This window comes from Oreochromis niloticus, linkage group LG22, assembly GCF_001858045.2.
Source record: "Oreochromis niloticus isolate F11D_XX linkage group LG22, O_niloticus_UMD_NMBU, whole genome shotgun sequence".
NCBI classification, from domain to species: Eukaryota; Metazoa; Chordata; class Actinopteri; order Cichliformes; family Cichlidae; genus Oreochromis; species Oreochromis niloticus.
The window spans coordinates 25118209-25137235 of NC_031985.2; the positions used below are offsets into that span (position 1 = coordinate 25118209).

The following is a 19027-nucleotide window of genomic DNA, read 5'->3' on the forward strand; positions in this document are numbered from 1 at the left end:
CCCTGTGATGAGAAACCGTTTATGGGTATGTGAATGCCTGTGGCTGAAGAAGAGGCTGTATAGGGGATGGGCGCCGCGCATGCATGTGGTAACAGCGTAAGTGAGTAAAGCAGGGGGGGAGATGCTGGCCAATGTGTGGGAGCCTGTGAAGTTTTAAATCTAAAAATATGATCAGTGGTGTAAAGCTGAGGAGTAATATGTGAAAAACAAATGCTTTGATGCAACTCCATCGAGCTCATCGGTGAAACAACTCTAAAACCTGCGACTCTTTAAATAAAAAGTGTCAGTACACTGAATATAAACACTGTAATACTTCTAAGTTACATTTTATCAAATAGGTGAGGTACTGCGTTAAAAGAAAGAGTCATTAAAACACTAATGTACAGTGTAAAATAAAAGTACACACTGCTAATGTTTCAAATATTCCTCCATTTCCTTTAAATAACTTAAGCAGCCAATAAATCCATCTGGTTACACTTTACCAAGCACTCGTTTCAGCAGTGCAGAAACTGTGAAAAAAAAGTCACTATTTTACAAACTGTTTTGTATTGGAGTATTTTTCAGTTAGCCACATATCCCCTCACACTCATACAGTCCTTAAACTTTGTAATCTAATTTTAAATTAAGCAGATCAATCTTTTCAAAAACACCAAAAGCTTATTTCCCAAAGGAAGAGTTCTGTTTCACAATTAAAACCCTTCAAACATGCTGATTTTCAAGCGGTCTTCATTTTTGACTGATTTTTGTTATTTGTTTAGTCTCTCCTCTCTACATTGGTTCTTGGTCCCCTTGTTAACAGTTTTTCACTGAAAACCTGATTTGACATTGCAGCAGAAGTGTCTGTAAATGTGAACAGATCTGAAGATGCACACATGCACAGGACACTGGAATTTCACTCATCTTGCTGGTTATACTATAGGAAATATAAATAATCTCTATTGTCTTTGTGAATCAGCTGCTAGCTGAGGCGTGGGCGGTCCCAGCAGTCTATCACAGATCAAGCACGGGTTGCCGTGGCAGGAATCAGAGGATGAGTTTCCTCATCTACACAAGCATTCATACTGAAATCCACATCACTGGGACATTTCACTTGCTTTCCATTCTCCCAGATGGACACCTTCCCCACTGATGACAACAAAAGGCAGGAATTGGTTTCTGGGAACTGTAGGAGGGCCCCTACCACCACTTCTCGAAGAGGATCCTATCTTTGGGGAGGCCGAGGTCCATGAGGGTTTTTGAAATTGATTCAATCATCGGCGGGGGTCCACACAAGTAACACAGAGTTTTTTGTGGGTCCACGTGTTTCCGCAACACCACCTCTGTGATTCTCCCGGCTGATGAGACACAAGGGAAGCAAATCAATTAATCAAGATGCGGTGCTGCGGCACCTATCGCATCTCAGTCGCCTACATGGAGACTTAGCCTATGATGACACAGATAAATCAACCAAGACAGGCTGTGGTTGAATGTGACAGTTACTCAATCATCTCATCCAAACAAAGAAAAGCGAATGTGCAGTATTTACGGTTGACAAACGGCAGGAGTTGCAGGTCGACGTCTGTGCTCTGTTGCGTGACATGGAAGTCACAGGAGAACTTGTCAGGAAACTCTCGGCACGCCTCAATGATAGAACTCTGGGAACACAGAAGGTAGGATGTTGGACATTTATAAAAGTTTATTCAAATAATAATAATAAAAAAACCTCCTCATAGATTTTACACACATGGAAATATTCTAAAGCATACCTTGAACAGCAGCTCTTGGGTGTTCCTGGCACTGTAACAGAGGTGGGCGGAGCCTATGTTGTAATCCCGGCCACCTGAAGCTTGATTGAGACGCAGCAGATCTGCTGTGTGCAGCATAATTGAATACAAGGGATTGATCCCTACACCTCCAGCCACCAGCAGCAAATCCACAGAGGGTTCAGATGGCGATGGGTCAAAGAAGAATTCCCCGCCGACACGCATGGCCACTTTGGACCCCACTGTGCACTGAGAGGAAGAGGGAGAGACAGAAGTGGAAGGAGTTTGAAACAAACTGCAAAGCCAGCTAACTCGGATCCATCCCTGATAAGCAGCTGAAATAAACATTTTCAAAGACAACAAATTGCATCTAAAACCAGCCTCAAAAAAGTGTAAAAAGCCAATTTTAGATCAGAACGCATAAACACTACAAACCTATGCTGCTGCTGTACGAGTGCAGCCGATATTACGAGTTACAAAAGGCCTTTTGAAGTTGAGGAGAGCACTAAATATGCCTTTATCTGCTTTAGCACACATGACCACTCGCCCACATGATAATGCATGCAGTTGTAATCTGCTGTGATGGTCCCTACACTATCCCTATAACACAATATCAAACAAAAGGATCATAAAGTGATCTCAGAGCTGATAGATGTAAGTCTCAGTACACTCAAACACACATCGCTAGTTCCTATTTACACACAGCATAGTAGCTCAAAGCTATTTTTTGGGCCCATCATCAAACAAAGAAGCTGCAAACAAACATGTAGACTACAGAAAGGGAGAGACAGAGCTGAAAGAAAACTGTTAATATTCATACAACTACCGGCACTAGCGGAGTTTAAAAAGGGTGCATTTGTTATCTATATACACACACACACACACACACACACACACACACACACACACACACACACACACACACACACACACACACACACACACACAGTGTTGTGATATAATATTTGCTCTAGTATTTGATTTCATATATTAAAAGGGGAAAAAAGCTATCCATACATACCTGGTCCTATTTTTTTTTTTAAAGTAATTGCCACCCTTGTTATTTATTCCTGCCGTCTACCATTTATATTTTATTCCAACAGAGTTGGTGTAGATCACCGACAATTTTGTTATACATGTACAATAACAATAAAAGGCTACTCTATTCTATTCTATGTTCTATAAAATTAACTGTGCCAAATTTTCAATTTAACTAGCCACACCCAGATCTGATTACTGCCAGACCAGAAATCACCAATATATTAAAAAGCAACATCATGCAATTGATATAATAATGAATGAAATCCTGCCACTAATACTATTAAAGTCATGATATACTCAGAAACCAGCTGAATCTTAAAAAAAATACCATGATGAAAATCTTTGGTAGCAATAACTAATTTCAGATTGTCTTACTGAAAGTATTAAGATCTGACAGCAAATCTATATGACCTACATGATCATTGTATGCTCATGTGTAATTCTTGGAATCTGCTACAGTAGCTTTGCATGATTCACAATTTAAAATAAATCTTTATCTTTTAAAGTCCCTCAGTGAAGCTCTCCAGTTCATCCTCTGTTTAAAACAAGCTGTTTAAGGGCACCCTCCTGTACATACAGTCAGAGGTGTTTCTTTGAGATGACAAAATTATCTCCATCTGCTCTTGATGACATCATTAATAGCCATGAGTTGGGAGCAAAAAAAACTGTTTGACACTGAGCGTTTAGAGCGGTCTAAAGTCTGAATTTCTGACTCATGTTTGCTGAGCTCACTGTGTGACATTTTGAGCCATGTTTAAAATGAAATCCACCACTGTAAATAAATAAATGACACAAAAAGAAAGATACAACAGAGCTCAATTAATGTTTGTTCGCAGATAACAGGGTGTGCGCAAACACACACACGTCAAACAATTCTAAAAATATCAGCTCATTTATCTTGTTCCATTCAACACTTGTGTGATTATGTCGTAATGTGGATTGTAATGCTGTAACACCTTATCCATTATTAGTCTTAGCCTCATGATTTTTGAAAATCTGCTGTTTTACAATATTCCTTTCAAAAAAAGTTTTCTTGATTTTCCTACAAAACCAGAGATCTGGATACCATAAAGGACGTGATTATTGTACTCACTGTAGTGTGGACCCAGTGGGCTGGTGGGTGTTTGGCATATTTGACAGCCAGTTCAACAACTCCCTCCCTCTGCAGCAGACCTGGGCTGGAGCACATGGAGAAACCTCCAACCTTTTCCACATCCGGGATAAAGAAATCCACCCTGCAAACACACAACAGCAAAACACAGCGTTTAATCATTCAGTTTATTGATTAATTACATTAGCAGATGCTTGAACTTGATCCATGGATTGTTTCACTTATTTTATTGTCACTTAGTTATTATTTTTGGGAACAATATAAAGATATCTTTGAACATTTAGCCAGCGTCGAAGAGTAATATATTAGACAAACTTTGGGAAATTGATCGGGGCTAGCCATCATAAGGGCCAGAAATGGTGACTGTAGCACAAATTGGTACATGCCTACTCGCTAACAGTTAATAAAACAACAAAAACAGGGCCAAAGTCTAAATGCTTATAGAGTGTTTCCATGTGCATCGACGCAGCAGAAATCCTCTTTTGGAAACCAAGGACAACAAAACAGAACCAGATGTAAAGCTGATCAGTTTATTCAAAGTGTAGCATCTCTTTCTTACACATAGTCACATCTGTCAATCAATAGGAACAATAGAGTAGTCACAGTGGGAAAACTGCAGTGCTAAACAGTTGGGCTAATGTTCCACCAACACAATGACCTACTGTTACACCAGAGAGACCCTCAGAGGCATCATAAATATGGATCCGCTGTGAAATCATGCACATATGTTCCATCCACCTCCTCCTTCTCTTCCTCCTCTCCCACCTGGAGATGAACAACTAAACAGTCCCTTTTTTCTTAAAAAACATTGCAAGTCGAGAATTTCCATCTATTTCCATTCATTATCAGCCGCCGCAGGGCAACTGGCTGCCAGTTTTATTTCTCACCACCGCCCACCAACAGTATGGGCTCATGTACATACTGCATGTGCAAGCTACACTAATTAACAATGGCAACACTGACTGACAGACCAGGACTGAGAACAAAACAGAACCAAAAAAAAAAAAAAAGCTCTGGCTCATTGAAGAAGTTCCCAACCTGCTATTGGAAGAGTCTCTTGACGTTAGCTTAAACATTTCCTCATGTTATGCTTCGGTCAAAAAGCTGCCAGTATACGAACAACATCAAGGACGATAAACACTTCCCCATGTGTCTATTTTCGTTCATCCTCATCTGACTCAAGGCTTTAAATGATTAAGAGGTTTCGATCCTTCCTCTGGTTGATGGTATTGACCAATTTGAGGACTATAGCTGAAATTTACTGGAAGTTCTGTAAGAAGTGCTTGGAAAAGATGAATCTGACACAGCCCTGCCCCCATGTGGTCATTATAGGCACTACATGACAATGACTGATGAAGGAAGAGCTAAGTGCTATTACTATATTGGGTTTCTAATGGCACCATGAAGAAAACAGAAAAACTATTAGCTGAAATTTTAGTAGTAAACCAAATATACTTGTAATTACTTTATTAAAACATCCTATTTAATTTATTGTCTTCTGCAGCTAGAAATCAAAGAAGATGGGAGTGTATCCACTATTTTTAATTCAGTTATTCCCAAAGTCTTTAGAAAGAAAACAGGCCTTTGTGTGTTAATGGACGTATTTTTCTTTTACAGCACTACAGTTTACAACTGAAAGCCAAATCTCTGGCCCACATTACCAGGCTGCACTCTCGAGTCACACCAATAATGATGCAGCTCTGTTGCCTTTTGTTGTCCTTGGTTTTTCTAAATTGACAGACGCTATTACAACCCAGTGTCACTACACAACAATGCTATTCGTACCTGCATAGCCAATATGGCCATTTTACCTCAGGTATATAGCATGACGGGCCCAAGCACTCGTGTCTGGAGCTAACAATGCAGTTTATATCCAATTACACATAAATTACAGTGTAATAAAACAAAACAGGGACACACTCTTGTTTGTGTGCCGTGCTGAAAGAAAACATCATGCATTATATGCCACTTAGTGTACTTCCCATATGGCAAACGCCATGGGCATGTCTGAAAAAAAAACCCACTACCGCATAAGCAGAACAACAAAGCCAGCGGTGTCAGGATATGTATTACAAGTCTGAACAGACGGGTGCACTACGAGGCCAGATTAATAGTTTCGTAAGCCATGGTGAACTCAGAGTCAGACTTTTCTGTGTCAGAAAAATGGGTCTCTATCTGGATAAATCACCATGGTAACTTATGCTGAACACATAACCTGGTCAGGAGCAGGGTATGTTCAGAGTTTCAGTTTAGAAAGGGCTAAAGGTGCCACATTTCCTCAATTATTTTATTTACAGCATTTTAATTGGAAGAGACGGATACTCTGTTGGAAATATGTTTTATATGTGAAACTGGTTAAGCCAGTACCTTAATAAATCCCCCAAATGAAACCCAACTTTAAAGTTAAAGTAGCGCAAACTGTGCGTTGCTTTGTCAGTGTATTCATGTATTCAGCTGGTGATGCAGAAAATGTTTAAATGTTTTTATACTTGTTTCTAATCTGATGACTAATCTCTTTTATATTGTTGGAAATGCAGCTATTAAGGCACAGAAAACACAACAAGAATACCAGTTGAATCAATAAATCTAATTTCTCTGTGACCCGGCCATAAACCAAAGCGATTCCCAGGTCTCCTTTATTAGACTATGGGACAGTAAACTTTAATCTTAAAATGTATCCAGTTTAATGTTGCAGAGCTTTAACGTGCAGGAGCACCGAGAGCGCACTTGGTGATAAAACAATTACCTTAAATTAAAATGTTTATTTTTCCGCTCGGCGCGCCAAATGACCAGATTAATGATTATCTGCAGCATTAAACTCCTTTATTTACAATTTACTGGTATTTGTTTGTGTTCTTTGTAGATTTGTAAACGCCATTTTATCTGTATCATCACCTCTGATTGGAGTAGGACACTCTATCAGGGCTCATTTGTGTGGAAGAAGAGTCATTTCGCAGACAATGAAGCAGAAAGCCTGGCTTAATAAAGAAGGCTTATAGTTACTGTTGTGATACCTGCCATCTCTAAATGAGGTTTTAGGTTTTGTCAAGATAAACAAAGCAAAGAAAGCCTCAGGGACTCTTATCCCATGCTAATTCTTAAACATTTCCAAGTTGTAGCACTGTGTGTGAATAGAACCATTTTACTCTGAATTATTCAAATGTTAAAAACTGACACTGACCAACACTGAACTTCTGAGATCACTCAGCTGTGATATACACTCTGCAACCTTTTTACATGAGAGATGTCCAGTCTCAGTCATTTTAAACCACATTTAAAAACACTGTTCTTGTTTGCCTTCAAGTCTAGTTGAGCAGAGTAGAGTATGCAAACACTCTTATCTACTCATTTTATTTGATTTTCAGTGTATAGTGAATGGTGATTTAGTGACTGGAATATATATAGCGTATAGGAACGAACTCTGACTTGACTTTTACTATGAATGTGCCAACCTGTGTTAATAGGATAGTAGTAATCACTTGGGTAGGAGATGTTCAGTCGGACAAACTTTGTCATGTCAGGTTTTAATACTGGCATGCCAATAAATCTGACAGAATGATCCGTATTGGAAATACTGTTCATATACAGTCTATTACCATCTATAAGTTGTGTTTGATGCACTCCTAGAGTGTATCCCACTCTGGGATCTTCTACCACTGACTGAAGCTGTCATGTGAGTATTCTCACAGACATAAGTTTCAGAAAACTGCATTCAACCCTGGTACTGTGTGTAGTTTGACCTGGAAAATGCTGATTTCAGTTGCACCTCCTCTTACTTAATGTTTTTTTTTTTTTTTGGTGTTGAGGGACAAAACTCAATGAGCGTCTACTCACCACTGCCCTGCTTTGAAGGTGAAGTCTGGATGCACGGCTATTCTCAGTCTTTTTACCGCCTCTGACTCGTTTATAATTCCACATACTTGTGCTGGATACAGAGTCTAAGTCAAAAACCCAGTTAAAGACACACAGAGAAGAGTTCAGCTGTGGGTTAATAATAGTGTGGCACAGTTAACAGACATCAAGATCAGATTCCTCAGCTACACACTGTAGACTTACATTTTGTCTGTAGTTGTTTGAGGTCCTCTCTAGGTGGTCCATTTGCCTTTTGGAGGACATATTTCTTCTACTGAAAAGGAAACAGTCTGGTCACTTCTCTTGCATGAAGAATACTGTGTCATGCAGTGAATAGCAAGAGAGCAGCCACATGTGACCCACACACAAGAAAAAAAACCGGCGGCAAATGGAGTTTGCCCTCACTGTCAACAGGGAACCATAGAGTTAAGGATCCAGTTCATCAACATTAAAAATACAAAAAACCCCAAAACAAAAACACGGTTTCTCACTAACCCTTCGCAGCTCATTCACAGCACCTCGCACACTGGGGTGTGCACAGGGCACCAAGTGCTGGAGGGGGCTCCAAAACAGGCTAATGATCATCGATCATAACAATCATAAGAACTTATTTAAATTCAAGAAGAAGTACATTAGGCACCATCAGACAATTAGAAGCAACATAAATACTAAAATGAATTATGGTGCCCCCTACTTCATCTCTCTGCGGTTTGCAACAGCCCCACTGCCTGCTACCATGATGTGCACACAGACTACTTAATGAGAGTCACCAGTAATGAATGCAGCCTGGGTTTAACAAAACAGCAGCTGAAGTAGTGCTTGTTGCTAACTGCTGACTTTCTTGTGAGTTTATTAAAAGCATGCAGATTTATAGGGTTACTTAAAGCAGCAGGATCATTAGTGTGTATTACTACACCCTGCTAATACAGAATAAGACACATAATCTTTTCATTATAAAATGATATATTTTTTTTGCTTCAGTTTTATTTGCAGGTTACAGTGTTTGGACTACTCCACATGTCTACATGGATGTGTTACTGATACATTTGTATATCATTTTTTTGTGGTGGGTAAACAAACTGCATATTTTCTTCTTCTATTTGATTTTTCCTTAGTTAATGAATGATTGTTATATCAGGGCTACACCCAGAAACATTTCACAAATGCTGAGAAAAGCAACAGGCTGAAACATGTAACCAGAGAACTGCATGCATTTACACATTTAGCACAACAGCAGGATCTTTACTCCGGAGAGTCTGGACCTTATGCACGTCTCACTCTGTACACTTTGTGTTATGCACCTGTAACACAGAAAATTACAGCAACCATTCTCCTGCCATCACAGCTGTGGGAACATTTTACATTTAATGTCAGTAAAGCTCTTTTGTGTTTACTAGGGTCCAAAATATAATTCTTATTGAGTTTTTTCAGTTTACTCAAAAATCAATATTTAAGGAACGGTCATTATTGGGCACATGGATGTTTCTCAAAGTGTCACTGAAAAGTTCCAGGAATGTGACCATTAAATATATAAATCACTTCCTAGAAGTTCCATTATGCACCCTTGCTTGTGCTCTGTGGTTCTAAAAAGGATGCTGGATCTCCACCAGTATCTCAAAACTGTGATCCTTAAACCTGATGTTCGCTTTGGCAAAGTGGACAACCAAGTTGACAGTATCAGCCTCGAAATTAATTCATTTTCCTATTCCCCACATGGACATAAATGAAAATTATCCATTTGTAGCTAGAGCCCCAACTCAGCACCTCCAATGATCCTACACATTAAAGTCAGGAAAGTTGGTACCAAATGATGATGATGTTTGCTCTCTGCAAATGTTTAAGAGCCACAGTGAAATCACAGCGCAATGATCATAATGGGACGCAACAGAAATATATAGGAAGCGATATAAGAATGAATTTCAAGGCTGATGTAAATATTACCCTTTATAAGAAGTGATCTAAATATAGCAGCAATGCTGGAGGTAGTCTCCAAGATCTTAACGAGATGGAGACAAAAATGAGAACAAAAGCCATAATCTGGCATTCTTCCTCGGTTCATTTAGGTGTGTGGATAGTTTAAATTGGACTATATGGGCTCTGATTTTCTGTTGCTCCTAATACAAGAACAGGGGAGATGGGGGTCCACTTAAAAACATGCACTTCTCTCGTTGTCAGAATCTACTTTGCCCCCTCAGGAAACTCACCTCACGGCAGAGCCGGGGCCCAGCAGCCTGCAGCAGAGCAGTCCGGCTGCAGGACACGACAGACTGAAGCTTCGAGCAGTGGCGGACAGTAAACAGGAGACCCTCATCGCGACCTGGGTTCATGTCAGATTAGAGCAGAAAACACCTGGAGTTAGCTTTCAAAGCCGGAGTCTGTACCTTATGCTTAGCATCACATATGAGTATTGTATACATCCACTTTTGTTTCTTTTCCGATCAGTATACACTTCCATGTATTAAAATCACACTATTTTTAATGGAGTTTGGTGTGACCGCCTCCATCATGAGGTTAGCCGGCTAGCTACCGAGGAAATCCCGGTTACATTTTATCACTTGACACAAACTAATCATATCTTTCTTCTTACCGGCATAAGAGAGCACTTTACTTCTGTGAAACGCTCTTCATAATTGCCTCATGTACCTTCAGAATAACCTTGGTGGTCTTATGACGACATGACACGACAGGTGACTTCTTCGTCGTTTTACTGCGGCTGGCGACATCTGCTGTTGTAGTAACGCCCCCTGTTGGCAAATAGCGTCCAGCGCCTGACCAGAATCCACATTCTTAGTTCAAAAGCAATTGTACTCCCTCAGAAAAAAACCACACACACAACGTAAATCCATCAAATGTCACTCGTGCTATGGTCTCATTATTTCAATAGTGACTTATTCACCAAAGTTTAATGTTTAGTGTTGAGTTCTGCAGGAGGTTTTTGCCTTCTCTATCATAGGTGCCATAGTGTATTGGACAGTCTGACAGTGTATATAACCCATTTTTAATAGATAAAATCCTTAAAAAAAATTAAAAAAAATAATTTCATTCAAAAATTAACAAAATGCCGGGCAAACTCCACTTTAGTTTTTTGTCACATGGCTGCTCTGTTGAATTTTACTTGGATAACAGGCAATATAGAAATAATTTTGGCTCCATCTTGTGGCCATATAACAGTGAACATTGCAACACCAGAGGGGGAAATTGTGGTAGTGTCAAGGCTGGCTGTGGAACAGTCAAGAATTGGACCCAAATGCAGGACTCAGAAATTAGAAGCACAAACTAAAAAGTGGCTTTACTAACTTAAACTAAGCACAAAATAATAAGGTGAAAAAAATGAAATCTACAACTCTTCATGGAAGAGGATTACTGCAAGGGAAGACACAACAAGGCGGGAGGATAGGACAAAAAGCAAGGGAAGACTGAGGCAATATATACAAACACAGAATAACAAGAGGATGGGAAACAGGTGGGAACACAGCTGGGGATCACTAACATATTGACTAGGGAGGAAGTAAAACTAGGCACGAGGCTTAGTGAAGACAAACACCAAAAAAAGAAGGAAGGAACAGAATACAAAAAAAGAAAGGCAGACTTGACACAAAAACAGAAAGGTAAACAAACACAGAGACAAGACACGGAAACACATTTAGGCAGGAATAACCAGGGATTCCTATACCACACTGAAACCAGTAAATGATACTTAAAGAAAGTATTAAACCAGAACATAAAAGACTAACCCTTAGGTCACAGATATCAAAAATACCAAGGTAAAGAAAACTCAAAACATGCCCAAACCTTAGAAAGCCTGGGACCAGGACATACAGCGTTCTACTTCTTTTAAAGTCTCTTTCTTGTTTGTTTAATGTTTCTTAATGATTTCACTAACACAGCCACATGATTTTTGCTTTGATGTGGAGGATAAAGGATTGTATAATACGGTACAAAAATCTTCAGCCACCGCTCATTTCTTTGTGTCAATTCTTTCCCTCTACTTATTGACGATGATTTGTAACAAATAATTTGATTTGGATTCATCATTCCATAAGACCTGTTGATACTGATTTTCAGTCTAGTTCGGTTTAATTTGGCAGCCTCTTCTTCCCATTTCCCTTCATTAGGAATAGCTTCATGAGATCCACCCTTCCACTGAGGCCATTTTTAATGAGGTTTCAGTGAACAGTAGATGGATCAACTGCAGGGTCAGATGGCTCTCTCAGGTCCTGTGTTAGATCTTGGTTGGTTTTATTCCTCTTTCTTATGGACATGACTTTCAGATACTGTTCATCTCCTGTACATAGTTTTTTAGGCCGGCCACTTCTTCTTCTGCCTGAACTTGTCCAGTTTCCTAACAACTTCTAAAAACACACTACACAGCATGTGATGTTATGCCCAGTTTTTAGCTAATAGCTCTTTAGGAATCGCTTTGTTGTTGCAAAAACTGAATTTTAAGCCTGTCAAACTGTTTTCTTTGGCGTTGTTCATAGATTTGACTAAAAAAACTGAAACAAACTCTGTGTTTTTGTAACAGGCTGCTCATGACAAAGTGCCCGAAGTTACATTTTAAAACTGGTTCTTTGCTAAACTGTAGACATAACACTGATTCATCCCTTGAGTTAGGTGCCTTTTTATGCTTGAATGGTTCAAAGGTCAGTGTTAAGTGGCTTAACAAACACGTTTGTAGTGCAGTAAAAACAAGTGCAAAGTGCAGCCTTTTGTTATTTGCCCTGTTGAAACCCATTTAAACATACTTGACAGTGATATGTATCAAGTTAAAGACATTTCTGATAGTTTGTTTTCCAAAAAAATACTTATTCAGATACATTGTATTTGTATTCAAATTGTGATGAATTTAAACAGTTAGGACATTTTACTATAATTTACATAACAAAGTCGTAATAAAATTAATCAACTGTACACAAAAAGTATCCCTTGTCAACCTGTTCTCGTCAGTCTGAAAACCAATTGTCATTTAAAATCGCTCACTTTGACCATGAGATCAATTTATTGACTTTGAAGGACAGGTCAGAGGTCAAATGTGACACAGTATTTTAAATACCATCCTATGTTAAATCCTATGTTACTTTCTACAGCTTGACAATACACAAAACCCTTGTATGAATCATAGTTTGTAAGTTATAAGGCTTTTCGTTATAATTTCCACCAATAAATCAGTAAATAGAATTTGAAGACCTTGGCAGATATAAGCCAAATTTTAATGGATTCCCGCATGACCACACTCTATACAATTTTAACAGAATTTATTCAAAACATTTTGAGCTACTATGTTTACAGGCACATACACGCACACATATTACCAAAACCATAATCTATTTGGCAGAGGTAATGCTGGTTGGTTCAAGACTTTTGTACAATAATGTAGATGAGTCAGAAATTTAACCGAATGCTGGTTTTGTCAGTGGTTAGCAATGCTGCCTGGCACCAAGCAGTTTCCTGGTTCAAAGTTTGCATGTTGTCCCTGCGAGGGTTTCCTGGCTTGCTCCCACAGTCCCAGACACATGTTCCGCTTATTGGCTATTCAAAACTGGCCATGGATGCGAGGTAGATAAAGCACTGTATGAAAGTGAAAAACATATGACTTGTAGTCTAAAGTGCTTTGAGTGGTGAGTAAGAGAGAAAAGCACTGTATAAATCCAAATGCATTGCATTACTGCCTGTCCTTTAGTGAATTCATGGCTGCACAACCAGTTATAATAACTGCAGTTTGGAAACATTGTGTTACATCTTATACCTTTATTAACACCATAGAGAAAATATCTTGCGGTCTGTTGATTACTTGCTGGTGCTATTTAAGAATCTCTGGATTGTTTAGTCATTGCCAGGAGTATTCATCGGAAAAATAATGGAAAGATCTGAAGATAAAGGCAACAGGAATTAGGCTATTTTAAGATCTGACATGTAGCAGTGTTGTACATTAAGGTCAACCATTTCAAAGCCAAAGTGCAAAGTTACCATGGTTAGGTGCAGTTCTAGGTTCATGTGCGTCTATCTGCATTCTTTTGTTTATATGCCTGTTACAGAAATAACACGAAAAAGAAACACATTAAATAGAAAGAAAAATGGCCGAGAACTGTTGGATTCCTTTCTGCATTCCTGGACGTTCTCATAGCGTCACTAATCACAGGTGAAGCTAAGTTGAGTTTCTCGCTGCTGTACTCATAGTTCCAAAAACATTGACTGAAAACATCCCAGGAATGCAAACTGTTTAATTAAAAAGATACAATGCAAATCCTAACTCCACCCAAAGTAACCAGAACAGACAACTGTTACTATTTATGTTGGTCCAGTTCTTAGTGGTATTGGACCTCTATAGTCTTTAAGCTGTGATTCAGAATTTATCACTGAGGTGGCCTGTGGTTTTAGGGTTCAGAGGGGTTCATGTTGTCTGCAGGCAGACCTCTGTTTACATCATTACTATCCTTAGATACAGTAACCACTCACTTCCTCTGCTGGTTTTTCTCATTTTTTCTATCTGACTCTACCAGTCTAACTGGCTGCCTTCCTGCTCTCTTTCCCATGGCTAGCACACCTTGGTTCAACCAGTTGTTCAGTACTCAAAAAAGATTTTCAGGTTTATCAAATCTCACTCATACGCATAAGGTGTGATGCAAATGCACTGGCGTCATTGCGTATGGAAACACAAGCGTAGGCAGGCACACGTAAGTCGAACTGTGTGTGCATGTGAGTCAATGTAATTGTTTATTTATGGGCTTGTAACCTAATGATAAACTCATTGTGTCTTAATCTGTCATAACCTACTAAAGAGTCATTGCATCTATATATAGGTTTAGGACGTTATACTATGTTGCTGATGATATATGACTTCCTGCCAGTGGAAAAAGTAAAAGAGCACTCAAATTCAAGTACCAAGTGTACACATTTACTAGATTAAACTCCATTTAGATAGACATAAAGTAATTTAAAAATGTTTTTTATACTTGACAGAGCACAAATATATGATAATTATTGGTATTTTAAAACATTACCTACCTAAAGTGACTAAAAGTGTTCATTTCCTCTGCATGGCTGCTGCATACTTGTGACTGTGTGGCTGTCAAAGTGAGAAAAAAGTGTTGATTCATTATGTTTCTAATGGCACACAGTCAAACCACACAGAAACAGATACAGATGGAGGGAACACCTGCAATACAGGTCATTGTTTCAGTGTGTTGCAACTCCAAGTTTTCTACTCACATTCTCCACATGCTTTACTGTTTCAAGGGACAAATGCTCTTCTTCTGTATTTTCACCCTGAATAATCAGGTCAGTGTTCTCGGCATTGGAGGCTAATCTTTATTTTGCAGATCTCCCTCTCAAAACAATTGCATGGGTGCTTTCTTTATCTGGTGGGGCTGAAGTTAAATATCAACTCTCAGCAAGGCTGCCTGCAGCATTAGGGGAGAGGAGAACAGATGAAGAGATATAGGAGAGAAAGCTGGAAGAAAAGACTGGGAGGAGATATTATCTAATAGCATAATGTGATGCAGTTCTAAGTTGAAATATGGCACATATGGCAAAAATTACATGTCAGCTTCACAAATGTGAGAAATGGCTTCACGAAAGCAACTGGAATGCCAAAACATGACACTTGAAGGCATCGTGTTTCTGTTTTAAAGGCCAGTTCATTATCAATCAGTTTATTTAAGACCAAAATGTTTACGTGCAAGGTTGCAAAAAAAAAAAAATCGTATGTGAAAATGCATAAATGAGGGCCGGTTAAGGATTCTTGCTGACCTCTGAGCACAGGAACAATAAAGTACAAACACAACCAGCTTTCTGTGCGCACCAGAAAGAGGAAATAACTCTGGAGAGTTTCGGCCCAGACGGGAGGAGAGGAGGAGAGGGAGTCTCCCAGTTATGCAGGACACTGACTGAAACAGAAAGAGAGAGACAAAGAGAAACTGCAAACAGTTTCCCGTTGCCATAGCAACAACTTTCACCCGTGTTTTGGAGGAGGGAGATAGAAAGGATTCCCTGATATTCTTTCTATCTCAGTTTCTGTGTTTCTCAGCTCAGATTGGGTATTCCCTGTTGGCCCCAAGCCACACAGAAACCATTTAGGCTGGGATTCCATGGTCAGAGAAACTGCTTTCATAAGCGCAGCAAAGAGGTGATGCAATTTCCCTAATTAACAAGGGTTAAAAGGCAATTGAATCTTGGTGTTCACACTGAAAATAGAATAGAAAAATAAAATCATTTAATTTACATTTGTAATATCTATCCATCTGTGTATCTATTTATCTATCTACCTATCTGCATATCAGCCTAATGTTCCTTTACCACTGGGACCACTTTGGACTTTACCTTCCCCTTCTCCTCCAGTTGTTATTCCAGCCTTTGATACTTCATCTATCACAACTACTGTCTTCTGCTTCTTGTCAACAACCACTAAGTCTGGCTGGTTGGCCACCATCTTTGGTGGTGTCTCCCATTGGGATTTGAAAGACTTCTAGTCTACATGCCTCACAGATGTTCCCGTACACTGTCCCGGCCACTTGAGTGTCCCAGCTTGCATCTTGCATCCTGCTGATATGTGTTGGACGGAGCACCTGTGCACAGTCTTGAGTGCAAAAATTGCAGGCCCTAATTGCCTCAGTTAAGTTCAATGTTCATGACTCCACTATAAGAAAGAGACTGGGCTAAAATGGCCCCCATGGCAGAGTTCCAAGACGATTAACCACTGCTGAGCAAAAGGAACACAAAGGTTCATCTCAGTTTTGCTAGAAAACATCTTGATGACTCCCAAGAAAATACTCTGGGAAAATATTCTGACGATACAAAAGTTGAACTTTTTGGAAGGTTTAAGTCCTGTTGCATCTGGCGTAAAAGTAACACAGCATTTCAGAAAAGGAAAATCATACCAACAGTAAAATGTGGTAGTGGTAGTGTGATGTTCTGGGGCTGTTTTGCTGCCTTAGGACCTACAAGACTTGCTTTTGTAAATGGAACCATGAATTCTGCTGTCTACCAAAACATCCTGAGGGAGAATGTCCAGACATGTGTTTATGACCTCAAGCTGAAGCGCATTTGGGTTCTGCAGCAGGACAGCGATCCAAAACACACCAGCAAGTCCACCTCTGAATAGCTTAAGAAAAACAAAATGAAGACTTTGGAGTGGCAAAGTCCTGACCTAAATCCGACTGGGATGCTGTGCCATGACCTTAAAACGGCGGTTCATGCTAGAAAACCCTCCAATGTGGCTACAACAATTCTGCAAAGAAGAGTGGGCCAAAATTCCTCCACAGTACTGTAAAAGACTCGAGGTGAGCTATTGCAAATGCTTGATTGCAGTTGTTACTGCTAAGGGTGGTCCAACCGGTTATAAGGGTTAGGGGCCAATCACTTCTTTTTAAAGGGCGATGTAGGTTAGAATTTTTTTTCCCCTTAATAACAAACACTTTCAGTTGGAAACCTCATTTTATGTTTACTTCTTATCTTTCTCTAATATTTAAATTTGTTTGATGATCTGAAACATCATCAAACAAGGTTCAAAACGCCTTTATTTGTATATATATATGTATATATACATGTATATAACAGGTTAAGTCAAAGACTGAGCCTCTAATGAATAATAATAAAATAATAATAAAACTATAACATTATAACACATTGAGCCTTACTGACAGACTCCAGAGACAAAGTACAATGCAGGGACAGGCAAATGTACCCGGAAGGAACACACGAGAGTGTGGATGAAACTGAACGAAGCTGGCGCAGAGCCAAACTGTTCTGATTAAAATAAATTTACAGCAGCACTAGCGCACATTTAGAGCAGTAAAATGATGTCAAGAGACACCTGAATTGTAATGATTTTTAACCCGGGCTATAACTTGCATAGTTCACATTTCTGTATAACTGCATATCTCATATTTCTGTATAGTTTTTTATTTCATATTCTGTATAGTTTTTTTCATATTTATATCCTGTTCATAGCCTGTACATAGCTTGTACTCACTACAGCCTGTACATACTTATAGTTATAGCATATTCATAACATACTTCATACCGTGTACATTATAACATACCCATTTCTGTAATATACTTACATATCTATGTTATTGCTAATATATATTGTAATATATCTATATCATGGCTAAAACACTTCTGGATGGATGCAAACTGCATTTCGTTGCCCTGTACCTGTGCATGTGCAATGACAATAAAGTTGAATTCTATTCTATTCTAATTTAAATCCATGCAGCTGAACTGAACGCTACCGAGCAGCAATCCAGCCACGACGGGTATTAATTGCGCTATTAACTCGCTGAATAAACGTTTCACTACCTCATTCTTCTCCTTTGCACGACAAGCCAGAGCCTAAAAAACAGGACGTCCAAACACTGAAACGTAATTTGGCTCTCTGGTTTAGGGTTGGGCCGCTTTGACAAAGGAATCTTTTTTTCTTTTCTTTTTGTTGTCACCGGGGAGGCTGCACGATCCCGTGGGGGTATGTTGCAGTGCAACGACACGCCCCGCCTACCATCCCAATGTATTCACCTGAACCGTGTTCACGTGACAAGCGCAAAGCGTCCAATCCAATCAGGATGGAGGACAGGTGTTTCTTCATCAAAGTTTCGGAGGCGGAAACCTACTGGTTTAGTGTAAGCCGCTCCTTATTAGTCTGTCACTTCATTTGTTTTCTTTTATCAAGAACTGCTGAGGAGTAGAGCGAAGTTATTTGATAAGAGCAACAAAAAAGAAATAAAAGGTTTTGTTGCTGGGAAATGTAAGGAGACAGAGTACTTGGCTCGTGCGTAAGATGGATACATCTACGAACCTTTGAAGGACTGTTGTCACTGCTGTTCCAGGTGTTGCACCAGTAAAGAAGAGGACACCGAATGCTGTGGATAGATAGCTCGTCACGATTAAAAGCCCGACGCTGACACTTTTATTAGGGTCGTTTTAACTGTCCACACCACCTCTTGCAACACAGGTAGGATAAGTGTTTCTGAGTCCTTTTTGCGTATTGTTCGCCTGTGAATCTCGGCTTGGGTTTGCACTTCTATTCTCAGACTCATTAAACCAGTTTTACAGCGACGCTAAATATGGTTACATTGGTTACTCATAGGATTAGTTGGCAAGACACCTCTCACCCATCAGAAATTAACAGAAATTACACTTGTAGTGATTATGAGAGTGAATATAATGCTGTAGAACAGCATGAATACTAAACCAGCTATATATATATATGTATATATATATATATATGTATGTATGTATGATAAAAATATGACAATTGGATTATATTAAAAGACAAATACTGTAA

The 19027-nt window shown here is 39.3% G+C and overlaps 1 protein-coding gene and 1 long non-coding RNA gene across 5 annotated transcripts; both read right to left on the reverse strand.

Annotated features, from left to right (window-relative positions):
- Nucleotides 1-160: 160 nt before the first annotated feature.
- oxnad1 (oxidoreductase NAD-binding domain containing 1) lies at nt 161-10493 on the reverse strand. 4 transcript variants are annotated; one of them, XM_025902336.1, is made up of 8 exons: nt 10390-10493; nt 9951-10063; nt 7951-8017; nt 7729-7832; nt 3877-4018; nt 1746-1991; nt 1526-1634; nt 161-1334 (listed from the first exon to the last, which is right to left on the reverse strand). In XM_025902336.1, the coding sequence occupies exons 2-8, from the start codon at nt 10055-10057 to the stop codon at nt 1177-1179; spliced, it is 933 nt and encodes a 310-aa protein (XP_025758121.1). In that variant the 5' UTR covers nt 10058-10063; nt 10390-10493; the 3' UTR covers nt 161-1176. The 4 variants fall into 4 exon arrangements, with proteins under 4 accessions (XP_025758121.1, XP_019206521.1, XP_005453872.1 ...); XM_019350976.2 differs by having other exon boundaries at nt 10334-10493; XM_005453815.4 differs by having other exon boundaries at nt 7951-8020; nt 10334-10493.
- A 1803-nt stretch (nt 10494-12296) lies between these two features.
- Nucleotides 12297-18694, reverse strand: LOC109196649 (uncharacterized). Its single transcript, XR_002058056.2, has 6 exons — nt 18046-18694; nt 14956-15146; nt 14752-14812; nt 13714-13772; nt 13493-13613; nt 12297-13314 (listed from the first exon to the last, which is right to left on the reverse strand). It is a non-coding gene; the product is annotated as an uncharacterized LOC109196649 (long non-coding RNA).
- Between the last annotated feature and the right edge of the window lie 333 nt (nt 18695-19027).